The sequence below is a fragment of the Pieris napi genome, chromosome 2 (assembly GCF_905475465.1).
Source record: "Pieris napi chromosome 2, ilPieNapi1.2, whole genome shotgun sequence".
In the NCBI taxonomy this organism is placed as follows: domain Eukaryota; kingdom Metazoa; phylum Arthropoda; class Insecta; order Lepidoptera; family Pieridae; genus Pieris; species Pieris napi.
This window is the reverse complement of record NC_062235.1, coordinates 13132836-13154467: the sequence shown is the minus strand read 5'-3', so window position 1 is coordinate 13154467 and position 21632 is coordinate 13132836. Positions and strand designations below refer to the sequence as shown.

General features: G+C 34.0%; 1 protein-coding gene across 1 annotated transcript in view; it reads left to right on the top strand.

The window, feature by feature from the left end:
- Positions 1-832: 832 nt before the first annotated feature.
- Positions 833-21632, top strand: part of LOC125060111 (early growth response protein 3) — a 46687-nt gene continuing 25887 nt past the window's right edge. The window contains exon 1 of the mRNA XM_047664832.1: positions 833-1237. Coding sequence (XP_047520788.1) covers positions 967-1237 — 271 coding nt within the window. The 5' untranslated portion in view covers positions 833-966. The remainder of the gene's footprint in view (positions 1238-21632) is intronic.

Genomic DNA, 21632 nt, shown 5'->3' with positions numbered 1-21632 from the left:
CTTGAAATGTAGAATTAAGAATGAAGGCGTGGTGCTCGTTTAAAAAGTCGTGGTCACAAAGTTGCAAATCCCATTAGCAATCTACAAATGTCTCAATTTTCGCTGGCGCCTACTTTCTCGCACTTTGACATTTACAAGGTTCGGAGACCAACAGGTTGTTGCCATAGTTACGGCATTGAAGCCACGCGACCTTTCCTTATTGCGACTCCTTTATATCGAAGTGATGTCTAAGAATACGTGGGTAAAATATATTTCTAAGTACAACTTCAAATCTCTAATTAATTTCATTGGAAATTCTTGAATTGCACGATAACATAAAATGCTCTTTGAAGAGCTTTTCTTTACAGAATTTATTTGCAAGAAATATGTTTACCGAACTGATAGCCAAAATAGCATTTAGGTATTCAATCGAAATGGAAATAAGCCGGTACAGAGATAATTGATGAGTCGTTGCCTACGTAAATACATACGTCAATATGACATTATAAAATAGCATTACGATATACCATAGCATAGCCGTTACGTAGTTTTGAACATGATCAATTTTATTTTTATCCAAAGCGATCTGACGTAATCGGTCAGGTATCCGGGCACGGGTCGTGACGTCACGGGCGCGTGGCTAATTGCGGAACGACCAAAACGGTCTAGCGCGGTGCAGAGTGAGTCAGCGGAGAAAGTGGTAAATGACGAGCTCGGCGAGCCTCCGGGCCCACGCCGACTTCTAAGCATCGGGCGTCCCGCGCTTTTCGGAGGACGCGCCATTTTCTCGCGCACGTGGGCGAAGCGAGGGCCTCGCGCGCCATTAACGCGGCCGTCGTGAATGAACGACCGCGGGAGGCTGCCGTCCATTGATAAGACGAGAGTGACGGGGGCGGCCGCCCGTTCGCGTCGCTCAGTTCCTTGCGAGGTGCGCGCGGCACGAGGTGCGAATGTGTTCATGTTCTGTGATCGCGTAGTTAAGTGTATATGGTGGCGTTTGGTTTACGGGGATGCGCGCGTGCGATGCTCTGTGCGACAGCGATGCGGCGCGCGGAGGACGAGAGCGCGCGCCAGGAGGACGACGAGTTCGTGGACATATCACAGATGCAGCTGCTGGAGGCCGGCCCGTCGCACGGGCCCTACGCGGTGCCTTACGCCGGCCCGCCGCCGCCGCTGGCGCAGCCCCAGCCCTACCACTCGCCGGCCACAACGTCGGTCGACGATTTCTTCGCGCTTTACTTTACGCCGACTACACACGGTGAGAACTCGTTACAGACGCTTATGCTGCTTCAAGTACAAATCCTTCTAAGATGGTGTATCACTTTAACAATCAACAGATTCACTGATTTTGATCCTACTTTAGTAAAGCACGTGGACGATAAATGTACTTGATTCACGGCAGTGATTTAGCCGGCAATTCGTGTTAATTACTGAGGTCAATCGTTTACTATCTGTAAATTTAATTTTATACTGAGTTTTGATATCAAAAACGAAGAAAATATTTGACATTTGGGAATGGGTATAGTTTCCCGCCAAAAAGCAAAACACATCACAAGCTACAAATATTCTCTAAAATTTCTTGTCAATACTGGGAATTCGTAATTAACATACATTTGAGAAAATAAAAATATATTTTCATTGAATATTCGCGTCGTGATTTGAGAATATTGTTGACTTAGTCTAAAACTAAAAAATGTATATACGAATATCGATATTAATAGACAATGAAAGGGCCATAAATAAACAATATTATGTCATTTAAATATGAATGGCCCATAGACTTGTTTTATGAATTAATACATATGGCAACGCAGATCGTACCACAGATTAAGCCATGCAACAGGTTTCTCGCCTACGCACTTTTTGTGCATTGTTAAAATAACCTAAAATTATAGAGTAATAAAGTATAACAATGCTTAGTATTATTAAATAAGAATTCATTTCTGATAAATAATAATTTCGAATAGATTTTATTGCACAATACATATAATATACGTTTTTCTTTATAATTGTATTTCCCCGCCAATCCCTCATAAAAATAACGTTTGATTAGGATTACACGTATATTATCAATTATTTTTATTTGTTTAAAAATATGTTTCGTAAATGTTTCGATTTAATCAATCAGAAACGTAAATAACAAATCAATCAAATAATAACAAGCTAAGACTCGTGGGTAAAACCATGTTTTTTCTAAATAGCTTACATTTAAGATAATACTTTTCACATCTGAGCCTTTATTAAGTTGTGTTTCAAAATTATTCAACACACGCCCTGTCTACATAATGCAGAGTTTTATAAATTAGAAGTTTTTATATTAAACTATTGGCCAAGAACTGTTAACTACAAAAATTCACAATTCAATTCATTCGCCAATTTTAAATCTGTAACTTCGCCTGTAATTGCCATATTCTCGGATTGTGAAGTCAATAAACTCGGAACTCTATACAAAAATCTTTACTCATAATATATATCTAAAGACCGTTTGTACGCACTAATCTTTGGTCAGTATTATTAAACACTTTTTAATGATAGTCACTTTAAGGATGACCATATTCTATATAACAAAAATGCTTTAGGCCAATTAAAGCGGGGCACAGCATTTTATAAAATAATAATAAATAAAATATTTAAAGAATATTAATTGTTTAGTTTAATATCTAAATAATTGAAATGCTTATACACGCGACACAATTATTTTGGATCAGCATTTGATATGAATACCGGATGAACTAATCTGTGTTTGCAAAATGATATCAGCCGACAGGACTGCGACATCAATACTGTAATCTAGACAAAAGTTGTAAAACAATACTCTTCTAACAAAATACATGATTGCTTTTGAAGTTCACGTATTCATTTAATCTTTTATAACACTTAGTTCACTATCGGAATATAGATTAGACTCCTTGTCTTTCAAGAAAAGACCGTACCAACTCTTAAAAGGCCGGCAGCGCGCTTGCGAGCCTTCTGGCAGTGTAAGTGTCCATGGGCGGCGGTACCACTTAACTTCAGTTGAGCCTACTGCCCGTCTGCCTCCTGTAACAAAAAAAATAGAAAGGATTCATTTCTGTATCTGAAAGTAATCAGACTTTTGTGATTGAAACACAAATGGTTCGAACTGAATACCACTTTAGCATTAACGCACTATTGAGACGAGCTCGTAAAGAACTGGCAAGGACCTCTCCGCCACTCTTTTAGTCGTCAAGTTTTTTGTTTATAAGGAAATTGTAAAGAACTGCAGCCATTGACATGCTTATGATGGAACACCATGCTGTACTTGACATATTGAAACAAAATCATCACAGAAGACTACCGTACCACCCAAAACACTGGGCGATACTCATACTACTTACAAAAAAAAACGTAATAGCTCATCACTTTCAATCTGGTGAATCATAGATTCTTAGGCATACCCAAATCGAGATAGACTATGAAAATAGGCGGAGTCTTCAAACACCTACAATATGATTGGTTCAAATGAAAAAGCGATAAAACATTTTCACTTTCATGTAGAATACGAATTTATCTACCAATCAGATGCTCCCATTTTATTCAATTCGTTCAAACCTCGCCTATTCTTTTGAAGATTTTTCGAAGAAGTCTAGCCATAATTGAAGTCTTTTTCGACATCTAAACTATTTTAATTACCGAATTTTAGTATACACACAACGTTACTTTTGTCTATGTATTCAAATAACATTCAATAAACGATTCACGATATATTTGTCTCCTATTAATAGACATAAGTGGTACCCAGAGTTCAATTTATACATAGAATCAATATCAAAATTTGTTATGGTGTCTACAGTTAAACAATCAAGAATAATACATATACTGAAGAATTTCCGAACCGACGAGTGTTAGGTAGCCCATATATAGAAAGTCCTTTGGTGCACAGCCCGGATCGAACCTACGACCTCAGAGGTGAGAGTCACACGCTGAGGTAACTGCCCCTAGTTCTTTATATGCTTACAAAATCTATAAACGCTAAAGTAAAGCACGAAAAGTACCTTCTTTAAACATTAAAACGGGAAGATATCGTATGCTTGCTTCAGTCTGTTCAAGCTAAATAAACAGAGAAAAATATCTGACTCTTTTTGCCTATCTGGCCGAAGCTGTGGAAATTAAGGGAGAGGATGTAGGAAGCGGAAGAAAAGCCAAACTGGCTTCCAAATAGCTGGGTGTTTTGGGGTAAGCAGGCTTTTACTGAGGTACAAAGTATGCAGCTCTACGAGGCTCAAGTACGCCCTTATCTGGAGTACCAGCTTCTTCTTTTTGACCACATTCAGCGAAGGGCTTGTTGAATTGTCAATCTCCAATGTAGGACTGATAAGCTTGATTCTCTCTCTCTCTACGCAGAGCGTCAATCATGTCAATGTCTCTACATTGCGTCTCTATGCGTCTCTATTCAACAAAGTGTACTATGGAGAGTGTTCTGAAGAGTTGTTTGGGTTGATTTCTCCTGACTCGTTTTATCCGCATTACCTTCATGGCTACAAGTCTTCCAAGGTCGGCTTTACAACACATTTTCTTTGCGAAGTAGCGAACTGTGGAATCGACTTCCGGTCCTAGGAGATACGACCTGCAATTGCTTAAAAAAGAGCATAGCTCCCTCAAAGCTATGACTGCCCTTTTTGGAGGTCCCGCCTCGATCGTTTGCCCCACTATCCTGTACAAAAAATCAAGTAAACACGATGGAAAGGTTCTGATTAGGTCTACTACGCTGATAGACTTCTTTGACCTTAATTTGACTAATCACTCATATTAACAGTTAAAATATATAATTATGCTTTGGTTAGAGTATTTATTTTATCAATGTTGTATTTGCGTATTGATCATAACGAAATATAAAAATAAAAATTTATATCATAAACTGCACATGTGCTAAAAACTTTTTATTTTAAAAATAAAACGCTATCTCACAATCGGTGTGACAACAACTCTGTCGGGATGTCAAGACGATAATTAACTTTATATATAAAGATTTTGAATGCTTTATATTGTAGAATTTTCTATAAAAAATAACACTTTGCTCTGAAAAGAAACTCTTCATTTCATAAAGATTTATATTTTATTTGACATTTAAATTGCATTAAATAGATTTTATATAATCTCAATGTTTTGAAATAAATGCGACGTTATTTCAATATCAGTATTTTTTAAATGTTCAAGTTTATTAATTTATTTGTTCACTATATCATATATATAATGATATATCTACAGTATATGTCACAAGCTATTCTAAAATACATGACAATTATGATGAACATAAATGTAACAAAATCCATTAAAAATCACTTTCTTCACTTTAAAGGCCGGCAACGCACTTGCGAGCCTTCTGGCAATGTGAGTGTCGTTCATGGGCAGAACACTTAACGTCAGGTGGGCCTCCGGCCCGTTTGCCTCTTGCTATGTGGATTAGGTACAGATAGGCACTTAACAATGTTTTTTTTTTTTAAAAAATCAGTCCACTACCGAATATATCAAGTTGGATAACTAGTGTTTGTTCGGTTATACAACTTATATGGTGGTAATTCACCATGTTCCTGCCTAAAAGCCTCGTAGTCGTGCTTTGTTTCATGTTCTTCACATCAACACTAACTATGCAAAAAAATCAGTTTAGTATCGCGTAGCCCGGACAAACAACGACCAATATTTAAGTCTTGACTGGTTTAAGCAATCGCGGAATATGGTTAAAAGGATTATTAAGAATATCCATAGCGCAAAACCACCTGCATAATGAGCATACCCCACATACACACCTTCACGTACATACCCTCACTTTTACACACACATAGCCAAATTAGGTATTTCTTAGTTAAAAGTTTTTAATATTTTTTATTGCTTTTCCCTTTCGTAAATGTTTGAACCTCTTTGTAAATATTATGAATTCCATCTTTGGCTATATTTTTAGTATAATTGTTTGTTCTGATATATAATTTTTGTTAGTTGTAGGATTACGAAATAAATACTATTTCTTAATTAGAACCTTGATAGTGTACAAACAAATTTTTATTCACTTCAGCCGGCTTACCTCAATTTCAATAAAAGATTCCATTCTTAATGAAATGCGACCACTGAAATCTAGCTACTTGGTTTGTTTAAATTAATTTTAAACATTTTTCTTTGGTACAAGATTGCAATACATACTGATATTACAAATTCCCAGTCTCGTTAAAGTATGCCCCAGATTTGAAACTGTAAAAGTTCTCAGATCCCTTTTGTTTAAATTTTGCACGAAGCTACTCCTGTAAGACATGAGATGAGTGAAATATCAATTGAGGTCGAGTCATTAGTGGATTATTTAAAAACGCATCTTGTTTGTGAAGAATATCGCATTGTCTTGCTCTCATTCTTCTTCATACAAAGCTAAAAAAAATACCATCCTTCCTTTTTACAAAATACCATCCGTATAATCTCGACGTCCGTGGTTCCACGACTGAGCGTTTCTTAAGGCATTTTTTACCGCGCACCACCACTTTGTGGTACCAGCTGCCCACTGACGTATTTCCAAATCAATTCGACTTAGGGTCCTTAAGTGCGTACCAATTTTTATAAGGCTGACAATCCTTCTGGCAATGTGAGTGTCCATGGGCGGCAGCAACATCAGGTGAGTCACCTGCCCGTAACTGCCCGTGGCTATCTGTAAGTATAACACTTTTGACAACGTTTGACATAGTAAGAAAAAAAACAAAGCAAAGTTAGAACTACAACAAACGGCTGGTTGATCATATGATTAACATTATTAAAGCTTAAAGATGCTATCAGGTTACTTTAACTAGTCGTTTAATGCTTAGTTAAAGATTGTATAAGCCTTAAAAACAGTCCATTTACGCATTCAGTTGCGTTACGTCACATCCTAACATTACATCCTAACTTCCTTCAGTACCATTGATCGGAACCCCTTCACGGGAACAGGCCTCCTCCAGCTTTTTCCAAATATCTCCATCCCATCGATTTGCCTGTGATGTGATTTGTTTCTCCATTCGCTTCCTTAGCAGGAGCTAACGCTTATATTTCTTCTATCCGCCTTTTCTTAGGGCGCTCTCTTCTCCTTTTTCCCCTTGGTCCTTTCCATATTACTATCTTTAAAGACCACCTTTTATTTGTGCATCCTCCTTTATGCCCCGCCCATTGCCACTTCTGTTTTAGATGCGTTTATAAACGTTAAAAGAAATGTAAAAATAGAGAAAACTTTGCTTTGCTTTGCTTATAATCGTGTGAAAAAACCATCAAATGAGCCGCTTTAAATTCTCTTACATGTAACCGCAGGTCAAAGGGAGTCTGTAATACTGGTGACTAACATGTCGTCAATCAGAGGCACCCAAAGAAGGGCAGCCATGTGTCACGTAACCGCGTCAAAATAACAACCTACACGTCACTTGAGAAGGCACAGACCATTACACCTAGACCGAGATGTCCGATAGCGCTTTTGACAAGCCGCTACGTGCGTTTGAAGTTCCGACAAATTGACTCGTACCAAAATACTGTGCGTGACAGTTGACTGTCAATTGTTTCTTTTGAAATTGGAATGGTCCATTTTTAACCGTTATATCTGTGATGGTTTTATTTCTGTAGTTTTTTTTTTTACTGAACTCTGAACAAGACCGTCAGTACAAGTTTTATTTGCGCACCTACAAAGAAAAACCCCACACAGTTTCCACGCGCGCTGATGAATTTAAATTCAATTTGCGTTTTTTCAAGCATGAAAATATTCCTTGAGATTGTCGGTCTGTATAGTATTGTTTATGGAGATTACGACCGCACCTGCGCCCAATGACACAGAACAATAGTTATCATTAGCAATCATTGACATTCGTCTTGTCCACTCACACAAGATCTCAAACCTCTTGAAATAAATTGACAAACATCTAATTATGATTCAAAAGTTTTAAGGTTTTTCTGTCACGTTTCATCACAGCGTAATAATCATTTGACAGAAAGAGACTGATGTATCTTTAGAAATAAGAGAGTAGCTGTACGATTCCTGGGTCAACGGGATGCTTTAAATACTAGTCAATATTATATTCTACATATAACAAAAGAATGAATTAATGATGAATAAATAATTTGTATTAAAGAAATGAAATAAAATTCTGAAGAAATTGCCTGCGTCTGGCGTATACTCTCGGGCGTAACTCCAATGATTTACGAAATCTCGGGTTTATAAAACTAAGAAAGCGTTAGTGAGAATGTATAGTCTTGGCTCGTACAGTATCTACTGTAAATATTTTATATTTAATATTACCGTAGGTTTGAGCCTCTGCGATACAATAGTTATTGCCTAACAAGGCAGAGAAGACTTTGATCTTAAACGATAGTAAGAAGCAAGAGCCAACATTTTATCTATTCTAAAAAGAAATTGCTTACGTGGAGTAAGCAAGAAAGACAAAATATCATTTTTAATTCATTTTTAGTAATAGTATAGTTTGGTCATAAACCAATAAGTGTTAGCTTCGACTCTCAATTGTGTTGTGCGTTTAAACCCCGGTTACGACATTACAATTACCGCTCCTTAGTTGAAACTCTGAGTGATAAGACTTGCACACCTATATAAAAGTACGTATAAATAAAATACACCAAAGTAAAATATGTATACACTCGCATAACATGAAAACACTTTGAAAACCACTGCGAATGTCGAAATGACCAAAGCAAGTTAATTTAAAACTCGATAAATTATTGCTAATGCCCAATTTGCGTCGAACGGTTAACAATAGCAGTTCCCGCAATTACTTAAACGCATGTCCTGATACAATCTCTGGCTTATTGTCTTACTCGATACAAATGCAATTACGATCACTCGAGTGCCACTTACAGCGGGTAGCGGAAGCTTAAGCTGAGCGAATTAGCGGAGAACGAAGTGTTAACAAACATGCTTATTTAAATTTGTTTTAAAAATAAAATAACAATTAAAAAATTGTTAAATCAATTCCGTCACTTTTCGGTCTTTAAGTCTCCTGTCCAAAAGGCTCTTCCAGTCGCCTGTTGTAATTTTGTCTGTTAGAAAAATAAAACTGCCATAGATTAACATAATAAAAACCACGTCATAGGTCTATTCTATTTTTATAAATTTTTAATTATCAAAAAAAAATTTTTTTAAGCTTTAACTTTATTATTCAATTTAATAAACGTATATGAAATGCTTTCAATTTATATATGTTACATATTAAATTCGCATACAGATATAATCATACACAGAACAATTGCAGATAAGATTTTACTCCGTAGAAACTGTAATAAATCATTCGCAATTTTAGTCTGCACAATGACAGCTTTACAATTATCTGCGTTGTGTCAAAATTATGTAGGACATGTCATTCCTCATTTCATCTGTAATTGTGGTAGTCAATTGTCATAGTGTCAAATGTAATATGACTAAAACATTTAAATTGATTAATTATTTTTAATATTAATTTAGCTTTATTTTTCTTGTCGCTATGTTTTATTGTATAAATTTGTGGTCTGGTCTTACTTCTAATTGGGAAACAATTTAATAAAAAAGTAGAAAACAATTATTTTATTGTTGAAGTTGGTTTTGAAGATATCGAGAGTCACCAAAGACATTATATACTTTTAGATAGAATATTCTAACGAAAAAAAAACTACGAAGTTAACAATACTGACACTGACAAGCGACAAAGTAAAACTTAAAGTATTTTGAAAAATGTCATACTTATGTACAGCTCAAACTCTTCACAATATGTGCAGACAAAATACAAAAAAATCTAACTATAACCTGAACAATTCTTTCATACTAATCACAAAGGAGCTTAGTTTAACAGTCGCTTAGTTCATTACGAAAAATGCGAGGGCATCGATTTTTTTTTAAGAATCATAACGAGCCGACGAGACACCCAAAAAGGGCAGACTTTATAATCCTAGCGTAAGAGTAATTGTTTCGAACTATGTTCAGAAACCAGATGAAAATGAATCAGGCGAAAAATCCCAAACAGAAAGTTCTTAAACGTTTTACAAAACGACATCCTTAACCGTCTTTGCAATCGTTTTTAAATTCACTTTGTACAAAACATTAAACTTAAGCACAAGTGAGTCACGCACTTTATTCAAGTAACGTACGAAGTTGTGCTAATCGTACATAAAGTATTCACATCTGCAATCTTCTTATCTCTGGACCGGAAGCCGACGGAATAACGTTTAGTTCTAAATCAGGTACAGCCACAGAGAAATGCACATATTTATTTCCGTAAATTAAAAAAAAACAGCAATTTTATGGCTCCTTGTGGCTTTGTCTTATTAATATAAAAAGGTTTTAAGTTTTTTTTATTTGTACTCTATTCTTTACTTTTCTTAAAAGAAATACATTATATTTTATGTTTATTTCCAAAAATCTTTTATTTAAAATAAAGGAAGCACTGCGTGAAATAAATATTTATTTTTAATCAAAATATATGTTGACAACAATATACATAGACTTAATTATTTTACACTTCGTTGCACAAAACAATGAGAAAACATAGTTTTTGATTATGAAAGTTTTATTTCAATGAAATTATAATGGTGGGTGAGTCTTCTGGTTTCCTCACGATGTTTTTCTTCACTGTACGAGCGAGTGTAAAATATGCACATAGACAGAGAGTCCATCGGTCCATCGTCCATTCCAGGGATACAGGAGTCGCACTCAAAATTATAAAATGGAAAAATAATGAATGCATAGATTAAATATAATATAATTATGTAATTATACTGTCGTAATATTTCCAATTAATTACCTTTAGAACTTCTGAGCTGATTTTACATGGCAATTCATTTTTAATTTATATTTATGTTCTCGTGGGCAACGAATTTTTACCAGCGCTTTATATAACGACTGTAGGCTGCGATATTTATCAACGGAACATTCTGAAGTTTACGTGACTTTAGCTAAACGGCTACCGTCTTTGTGACCATCCTAATATTACATATCAAACTCCAGGTAAATAAACGTTATTAGAGTTTGCAAAGTTTTATTTATATACGACAGTAATTACTTATCACTATTTAATATTTTATAATAATAATAATAATAATAATTAATAATAATAATAATTAAGTTTATTAATTATTATTATTTTAATTATTAATTACGATTATTTCCAATCTTTACAAATGTAGAATATACAGTTTAATTTTCTTTATAATATCCTAACTTCCTTCAGTACCATTGATCGGAACCCCTTCATGTGTAAAGGACTGCTCCAGCTTTTTCTAAATGTCTCTATCCATAGCTTTCTTTCTCCATTCACTTCCTGCTAACACGTCTTTTTCTTCTTCTCTTTTTTTTGAAAATCACTTTTTTTCTATTCTAAATTATTGTTTTATATGATACTGTGATGTATGATGAAGTGTTTTAGTGAGTAAACAGTAATTATAATTTTCATTTATAGCTTTAGGTACTACTGAAAGTTAATTTCACATATTAAATTAATAGTTATTTTAATTGAATAAAAATCTTGTATTCCTACTCTAGAGTGCAGTGTTGCCCTAATGTCTTCAGGGGTCGTAGGTGCGATCACTGGCTTTGCACCGATGGACTTTCTTTCTATGTGCGCATTTACCATTCGCTCGAACGGTGAAGGAAAACATCGTGAGAAAAGCGGCTTGCGATAGACCGAAAAAGTCGACGGCGTGTGTCATGCACAGGAGGCTGATCACCTACTTGCCTATTAGATTGATAAATGATCATGAAACAGATACAGTAAATCTAAAAAGGTTGTAGGGCCACTGTTATTATTTTATTTATTTTTTTCTACTCTACTCCTAATTAATTAATTTAATAATAGCTAAGCAATTACGAGCTATTGGAGACAATGTAAATCATTATCCCAGTACATTTCGCAACAGGTGATGACAATTAATTCGACGCGAACTGGATTTCGTGGAGCGTTGAGACAGTTTTAGTTTAAAAAATAGGACGATTGCACAAAACCTGGTGAAATGAGATTTGGCCCACTTCCAGATCCGAAGCTATTAAATTTAGACGACAAATTAAATAAATACTTCACTGTAAGTGGCTGAAGATTGTTTAAGATATTTTTCAGATTTGTTCACTGAATTTTAAGTATTATTTAAATGTTTAAATAATAATACTTTCGTATCCTTTACCTCACCTATCAGTGTGAATAATGTAATTTCTATTTACTTAACAAAGAGGAAACTTGCTTTATTTTATTCTTTACTAATATATACTTAATAATCGTATCGTATCGTTTGCCCCGTCTCACCTCAAACAAAAAAGCTGGGGCGGCCGCAGAGAAAATAATAAACGGCTCAAATATAAGAGTCTTTCCTCCAACTTCGATTTTGATCCCTTTGGAGTAGAGAGTCCGTAGGAGAGAGTAGAGCCCGGCATTTTTCTATACAATTTCGATATAGTTCTCTCAATATCCACAACCTTGGGATAGTACGAAACAAAATCTCATTATTGGGATCGGGATTTCTGTCAATATCGCTATAGGAAGTTAGCGCCTTGTCGCCTGGAATCTTGCTTGCCAATAAAAGGCCTGTTGCCTCTGTGTTACGCATTTAAAATGAGAGATAATTACTTGTTGTATGTTGAATGAAGTATTATTCATTTAACATAATACAAGTAATTATTTTATAACAAAGCTTAAAATAATCTTTAAAAAAACAGTGCTTCTACAGTGAATCTGTTTAAAACGAGAAATACATATAATAATCTACTATATAAAAATAAGTCGGGTTTTCCTTCCTGACGCTATAACTCCAGAACGCACGAACCGATTTCCACGATTTTGCATTCGTTGGAAAGGTCTCGGGCTCCGTTATAGCAAAATTAAATTAAAATTAAACGAAAATTCAGGAAAATTTTCAACAGAAAAGCGGAATCACCAAACGAAATGTTACATAAAACGAAGCCATCTGGTGGCGAAACGGAGTTCGCCGAGTTTGCTAGTTTGAATATAAAAACCATTTGAAATCATTCAAATATCGTCTTGAATGAAGCATTAATTTTAATACCGATCAGACAAAGAGGTCGCACGAGTTTTCATTAACTAATTAAGTGTCGCGTGCCCTCTGAATCATCGCTAATGTAATATACAGTCTAATAGAAAAAAACGGATACTTCAATTGGAGACTCGGACCATACGTATCGGTTTTAAAATGTATTTATTTCTGAGGTCTTAGCAGCTTGATCTTCTCGTATTTGTATTCGTCAATATGACGAGTATATGGGATTATTACACGTTTAGTTTCTGAACGCTGCTTATTAAAATCTATCGCTTCTAGGACTTAGGTATTTTAGTGTAGAGTTCTGTGTTCATAATGTTATGGCAAATAAAATAAATCAGTGGCGCTACAACCCTAATTGGGTCTGGGCCTCAGATGTCTGAATCTGTTTCATGATCAATCTAATAGGCAAGTAGGTGATCAGCCTCCTGTGCCTGACACACGCCGTCGACTTTTTGGATCTAAGGCTAAGATGTTTTCCTTCACCGTTCAAGCGAAAGTTAAATGCGCACGTAAAAAGAAAGTCCATTGGTGCACAGACAGGGATTGAACCTACGACCTCAAGAATGAGAGTCGCACGCTGAAGCCACTAGGCCAACACTGGTCTACTATAATAAATAAATTAATGCACGGCATAATAAAATAGTTTCGAATGTTTATTTAAATATTGTAATAAATCTTTATTAATAAGTTTTAAATAACTAACGAAAGAAAAAGAACTCACGAAAACAAAAATCATAATTTAAGATTATACTAATAAAATTGTCATAAGTCCTTCCATTCGGAACTAATCGCACTTGTACGCTAAATTTATAATGGTACAAGTACGTTTACAGGAATTCTGTTACTTTAATTCAGTTCTAAACCTAAATGTCCAATAGCTAAGTGCTTAAAACAGTTTTATTGGTCTGTAAAGATCGCTACGACATTTAGTAAATTACTCGTGAGATTAAAGAATGTCACTCTCCTGTCGCAATTTCAGAAGAGACCAAAACACTTGTTCAAAAAGGCTTCCTTGAACATGCTGGTTTGTTGTTGTCAAATCAAACTTGTATGGTATATGTGATAAAGGTGAATACTGTTTTGTATATCAATATTACAAGATCGCAAAGACAACGTATTCATATTATTTTTATTTATTTAACTGAACAGTTTGCATTATGTATTACAAGAACGACTGGTTTGAACTAATTTAATATGATTATTGAATAGAATAATCCAAAAATAATCGAACGAAAATTGAAGAAGATTGAAGCTACGCGCGCATTATTATAGATTGATTACCAATTAGAAAAAATTTTAAACATCTGGAACAGACAGTAAAGCACCTTACTTAGTAAAATATACTAAGTAAGGTGTTTTACTGTCTAGTATAGTAACTTCTGGAGATCTTTATGATTGAAATGTCAAATCATTCGACTTAGCTGCGAAATAATCATAATAAATAATTGTTATAATAGATTTCCTGGTCGCTTAAGTGTGCGACTCTTATCCCTGAGGTAGGTTCGATCCCCGTCTGTGCACCAGTGGAGTTTCTATGTGCGCATTTAACATTCGCTCTAACGTGAAGGAAAACATGGCACATACATAACATAATAGGCAAGTAGGTCATCAGGAGGCTGATCACCTACTTGCCTATTACTTTGACAAATGGCCATGATTATTTCATGACCATTTATCAATCTTAGGGCCTAGACTTAAAAATGTTGTAGCGCCACTGATTTATTTTTTAAAGTAAAATAATCGAACAGAACGCCACGCGGCGTCACGAATATCTATAATTAGCTATAAGATGTATAAATAAACTACACAATACATTATTTTATTTTTATATATGAACAAGTTCTTAACATACCGTTAAATTTAAAATTATGTAAAATAATTGTAAATTTATAATAATACATAACTTTAATCCGGTTAAAAAGTGTTTTCTTTAAGTTCTTAACACTTAAGTAACACTTCTTAGGGATTATTAATTAATTATGGTATTTGGCTATTCGACTTACATGCTGAATATAATACGTATTTACTAGTAATCGGGTAAAACCAGAAGAAAAACCCTCCGAACACTCTTCAAGATGCACAGAGACCCTACACCTCTATGCAACGTTGGTTTAAAAAAAGATTAATAATAATAACAATTCATAGAATTTGTTTAAAGTGTGACAAATAACCATAACCTGACCGAGATATGGAATGAGTCGTCCCATATGTTATTTATGGTGCTCGGTGCAATTGCGGTCAGGACCCTGTGACCGCTCGTTCATCTAATTAGTGGCGTCTGCGCACGCGTCTAATGTAACCAAAGCTGTATGAATGAATTGTTATAACTGATATTTCTTATGGTCTTTTAGATGGCATTATGACAACTAACTACTGCCACAGACTATTAAAATAATATATAATTTAACGCAACCAAAATACATTTCTATATTTGTTTTTTTTGTAAATTGCTATATGTATCTGTATATTGATGTATGTACTCGACTCTCAAACATGAGGTAGTTCGTTCGATCCCCGGTTGTGCACCAGCGGTATTTCTATGAAATTATTACGATGAAAAACAAACAAATACAATTAAAAGATTACGAAGAAATCGAGAGTGTATTCAGTAAACATTTTTAAAATTAATTTAAATATTAAAGAATAAAATTAGTGCTTATATGAGAGAAGTGATATTTTGACGTAATTTCTTGTTAAATTGCATCTTTTAATAATAATAAACTTTATTAATAACAGAAGTATGGTTGTGACAAAATTTATCGAACGCAAATTAAAGACAGACATTTTAATTTTAATTAGAAATTAGAAAAATTAATCAATATAAGATGACTGAAAATCTAGGGAAAGATAAAAAATTTAACTAAAAAAAATTGGCAATTCTTAGAAGTTACTGGAATATAAAAAAATACTACCGTTCTTGATACTTCACGAACATATTATATATACTATTATACCCAATAAACGCTTCTTAATTATACCATTAAATATACTTCAAATAGTAATTAACAAATACTAATAATGTTATAAATTTCATCTAAAACTGATTACGTTCGTAAAATTAATGACCAGGTTAAATTACCCAAACAAATCCAGGCCAAAGCAGTTTAATCTATCGAAGATCTTAGCTATACATTCTAAATATTATTGCGCATAACATCTGTAATTAATTTATGTTATTAGTCTATGCACTTAATAATTTCACAGTCCTTCGTACGAATTCATTCAGTTGACACGTAAACGTAGCTTATGTAATGCTAGCTTTAATATGACTATAGCTATATATTTATTTTGGACTATAACTGATTATTAGGGTTGATTACAGTAAATTTATAATTAAAAAAGTATTATTTAATATGTTGAATTTGGTAAAGAAATAGGGACAGACGGTAATTAAAATACAATGTTTAGTGTTAAGAATTCTGTTTTCGTATTTATTTATTTACAAAAATTATATCTTAATATATATATTTCTTGTGTGCGTGTGTATGTGACTGAACTCCTCCTAAACAACTGGACCAATTTTGATGAAATTTTTTGTGTGTCTTCAAGGGGATCTGGGAATGGTTTAGATTCACAAATCAGCCCGCCCGATGTTAAGGGTAGTCCACCCCTAAATTTTTATTTTTATTTTTTAGACAAAATTTTTAATTTCTATTTTTTTATGATACAGCATTAAAAAATACATACAACCCCTAACTTTCACACCTCTACGATCAACCCCTATTTTTTTATTATAAATGATATACATGGCGAAACGACGTTTGCCGGATCAGCTAGTATTTTATAATATCTTGAGCATGTCACTATGCAAGAATGTAATTCGATTCCTTCATGACCATTGACCGCTGTTTCCTCTCTGTTCATTAAACACACTGTATTTTGTAGTGTCAAGCGTAGTTTTCAGTTAATTGCTACTACATGTGCTATATTATTTAATAAATTACGCATTTAACAGCGATATTTCACAAGTATACATATAACAGATGCAATGTATGGATAATGAAACATACAGATTAGTTATGTATTCCGGCCTTGTAGTGTGTGTGACGTACATATTCAAACGTTTTATTATTTTAGAAACCCATAGTGAGCTTTTGGTGTAAGTTTCTTTTTATATGCAAATTTACTTAAGTCAAAATTGTGTATTTTTTTCATTGATTTTCAGTCGATAACTGTTTTTGAACAATTATCACTCTCATCCCTGGGGACGTAGATTCGATCCCCGGCTGTGCACCAATGGACTCTCTTTCTATGTGCGCATTTAACATTTGTTCGAACGGTGAAGGAAAACATCGTGAGGAAACCGACATGTCTTAGACCCAAAAAGTCAACGTCGTGTGTCAGGCTGATCACCTACTTGCCTATTAGATTTAAAAATGATCATGAAACAGATTCAGAAATCTGAGGCCAAGACCTAAAGAGGTTGTAGCGCCACTGATTTATTTTATACAGTACGCTATGTGGATAACGTTTTATATCGGCAATAACTAATCTAAGTTCTATTCAAAATATCTATCCTAATTCCTTTTCCTCGAATAAGCTAAAATAACCGTTTTTGATGCAAACAATATTTGGTGAAAACGTAACATTCGCTAGCTAACTTCAAAGACAAACAATTCTATATTTATGTATAAGAGTGGGTGGTCTGGCTTAATATGTATATTTTATAATTTGCACTCGAAATTTGCATTTTTTTAAATAAAGGAACGTATAAATCTAGACTAATAATAGCGTAAATCAATAAATTCTTGTTACTATTGAATTTATTTCTGTTAAAGTTTAGCAATTACAATTTAAAAAAACTTCTAAAACAAATATACACGCGAATTTATACTATTGAACTTATTCCTCATTTTCATCATCCAACTTTGCCAACCAAGCCACAGATTCAATTGATCTGTTAAGTTAAGACACCCTGTATACAAATGTAAGGAAGACAGCAGATGGCAATGATACAGTGTGTTGGCGGAGACGTCTTAGCAAAGTAGAACTCGCAGACCTTACCTTGACACCTACGCTAGTGAAACTTTGCTCTATTATGCTTAGGGCACTATAGTATTGAAATTTAATGAATGGAACATGTGATGTAATAGCAAGCCTACGCGTAAAGCATTAGAGTAGCTTTGAAACATTATAGAAATTTTGACACGAACCTGTAATTTCATAAATCACAAATAGTTTATATTATATAAACGCGAGCAAAAATTTATATCGAGGTAGACCTATTTGTTTGTACACTGGCTGAGTTCACAAGATTTGCTTGTTATGTGTAGATATTATTAGTTATAAGATCTAGGACTATATTTATATTCTTTTTTAATGTTTTTTTTTTAATTATAGGAAAATGGTAGGTATTATCGTGGCGTTCTATCGCATTTGTAGTAACTGTTAAGATATAATAATGATGTGGAAATAAATAAAATAAAGCTTTTGTTATGTGACCGTTCGTTACAAACAAATAAATAATTAATTAGTAAGAAAAATTTTTTTTTCATCAATCAGTTTCTCCTCAACACGAGATTAGTGAATTTGTCTTATATTGCGTGTTCGTATATCTGTGTATCTGAATAGAATACAAAATAACAACAACATTTACTGACCCAGCAAACTGAAATCACTGAAGATATTATAGCACTAATATCACTCTAAACAAATGCGTGTGACGTAATCAATTATTTTCCAAAAAACACATTTTTGGTTGTGGTTATTCCTAACTAAAAATAATTACGACCAATTTTCAGAGCTATCGAATACCTACTGAAAATATCATAAATCATCCAACGCGTTTGGTTATAAACCCTGTGTGACGGGGATTTTAAATGTGTAAGATATCTTAAACTAAATAAGGTAATAACCAAATTTATATATTGTCAAGATAAATATATAAAAAATTATACTGATGTAGTATAGCGTGATCAGGGGTAGTACACACAGCTGTACTTGCTCATCCGAGGTTTTAAACGCCGACAACTTCTCAAAAGCTGCGTCCTGATCTCGCCTTAAATTAATCCTATCACGATGTATATATGTGTGAGTGCAATACAGTATAATCCACTATTTTGTTAATATATCATGTCTTTTTCACTCACTATTCATATTATGAGATTTTATCAAACTGTTTTTCTTCAATTTTGTTTTATATAAAATATCCCATAAACAGAAAATATTTTATATATAATAATTCGTGTGGGACGTACGTACATATCAGTAATTAATTAAAAGTACCTTGCACGTGCATATATACAATTATTTAATACTAATTTAGTGAAACAAACGACGTGATTAAAATCTGGTATAATTAGTGTATGAAGGCTTGTTATGAATGGAGGCACGCGCCGCCCACTCACTCATTCATATGCCCTGTGTAACCTTACATATAGACACATATATGGCTCTATATGTAGGTGTTAATATACTTGTCTTAAATATATATTTACAATAAAAACTTTTTGAAGTTTGTGACAATTTTTTCATTCAAATTTTACGAATTTTGTTTTTCCTTAGAATCATGTAAAAAACTCTTATACGAAAGTGTAGTGATTTTGAATATTTTCTCCAAATGTCCATTGCCGCATGAAGCAGAAATATTCCAGCAACAAATTCCGAAGCAACTCAGGGATCAGCGTACTGTGTCAACCAACTCAAAACTATATATTCTAAGTCATTCGCCACGCCAACTAAGTATAATTATCACAAAAAACCTTCATTTAAAAAAAAACTTGTAAATTTTTATTATAAGAATAATCAAAGATTAAAACAAAGAAAATTAAATAGTTTGGTCCCTATTGCAATGTACCTTTAACGCTGGCAGGGTTTTCTCGCTGAATTGCCATACTTATTCGTTGAGCGAGGAAGTACCAGCTCTGGGGTGACCGGTACTGGAACCGGACCTACTATCTACCAGGCGCCAACTTAAATCCTTAATTAGCTCCTGGCCCAAGAGTCTCTACTCCAAAGTGAACAAAACCGAAGTTGGAGGAAAGACTCTTATATTAGTTATTATTTTCCGCTGCGGTCGCCAGCGGTCGCCCCAGCTTTTTTGCTTGTCCGAGGGAAAAAATAAAAAAAACTATAAACTTATAACAATCCCATGAAACTCTTTTAAGAATAATCATAATGCTTGATTCATAAAATCTTTTAGTGAATAGCGTCAAGTTAAGCTCTTAATAAAAAATACAAAGATGCGCTTCACAAAGTGTATGGGATAAAGGCCCGAGATGATTCATAAACTTGTTTTGTTCTTTTTTACCTAATGAATGTATGCAAATTTAATATTTCGATATTTGCGTCTAAAAACTATTTCTATATTTTTTTATAGAACAGGGGGCAAACGGATCACCTAATGTTAAGTGATACGCCGCAAATGGACAATCTCAATGCCAGAGGTCGCGCGAGATTCTGGCCTTTTGGGAATTGGTTTTTAAATTATTCAGTATCCCCTTGGGACGAAGGTGCACGAAGGGCACGAAGTGCGAGTACAATAAGATGACTTCAAGGTGATTTTCTGTGAGAGGTACTACCCCTTTCTTATATAAAACAACTAGTAGACTCGGCCAAGCGTTGCTGTGGCTAAGATTTTTGTTATAATACAGTAAATTATTCAAGAGAAACGGCAGGAGAACACCAATCCACAATGCTTTTTTTGGTGGTCATGCCATTAAATTGTAGCTTATGTGAAACGTTGGTACTTTAAACACAGCGCCATCTGTTAGAATTGTGACTATCAAATGATAAACAAATATTTTGCAACAAAATAATATTGCGGGTATAAATTGAGATGTAAGCTATCCTATCTTTTAAGTTGGATCAAACTACACACGGTGTGCAAATTTGATTGTTTATAGATATGTTTGGTAGTTTAGGAGTCCATAGCGGACAAACAATGTGACACGTAATTTATATATATTAAAATTATAAGGTTAAATTAAATTGTTTTTATTGGTCCAAATACTGATTAACTATATTTTATAATTAGTCTGTCATTACCACTTTACACTTTAATTACAAATTTATTTGAAGTTACTTACTCAGTCTAAAATATACCAAGAAATATAGCTAAAATATTATAAATAATACCCAGTTATTAAATTGCATTAACCTAACCGTTTCTATAATATAAACTTTTTCCGTATTCTTTAAATGTCAGTAATTCGGACGTTTAACGGTACTAACAGGGTTTTAGCATTTGAACGTTGTAATTATGATAACAGTTTGAATAAGTAGACGTTATTATACATGACGAGAAAATCCACAAATTTATTGGTCAATTTGAGAGTTTTCCCCACAAATGTGAAAGATTGTCCACGTGTCCAAAGGGTAGAGTTCAAAGTCACCGATTATGGTAAATAGCACTTGAAACAGTGTATAGTAAATGTAATCTTATTAGGAGGCATGCCGTCATTTCTATAAATATTCCGCTATATCTAAATGAATCAGAACTCGCGAAACATTACGAAACGCTTTTTGATTGGTGTATTGTTTAGAAATCTATATATGTACAAACACAATCATCTACGTGGCATAGCAATCCAGATATCCTAGAATCGATTATAATATATATTAGATAACAATGCCCCACGGTTTCACTCGCGTAGATACCGATCTCGTAGTAGTGGTAAGTCTACTACGTCGGACTACAGAAATATTTTTGTTTTCATAAAAGTTTTATTTTACTT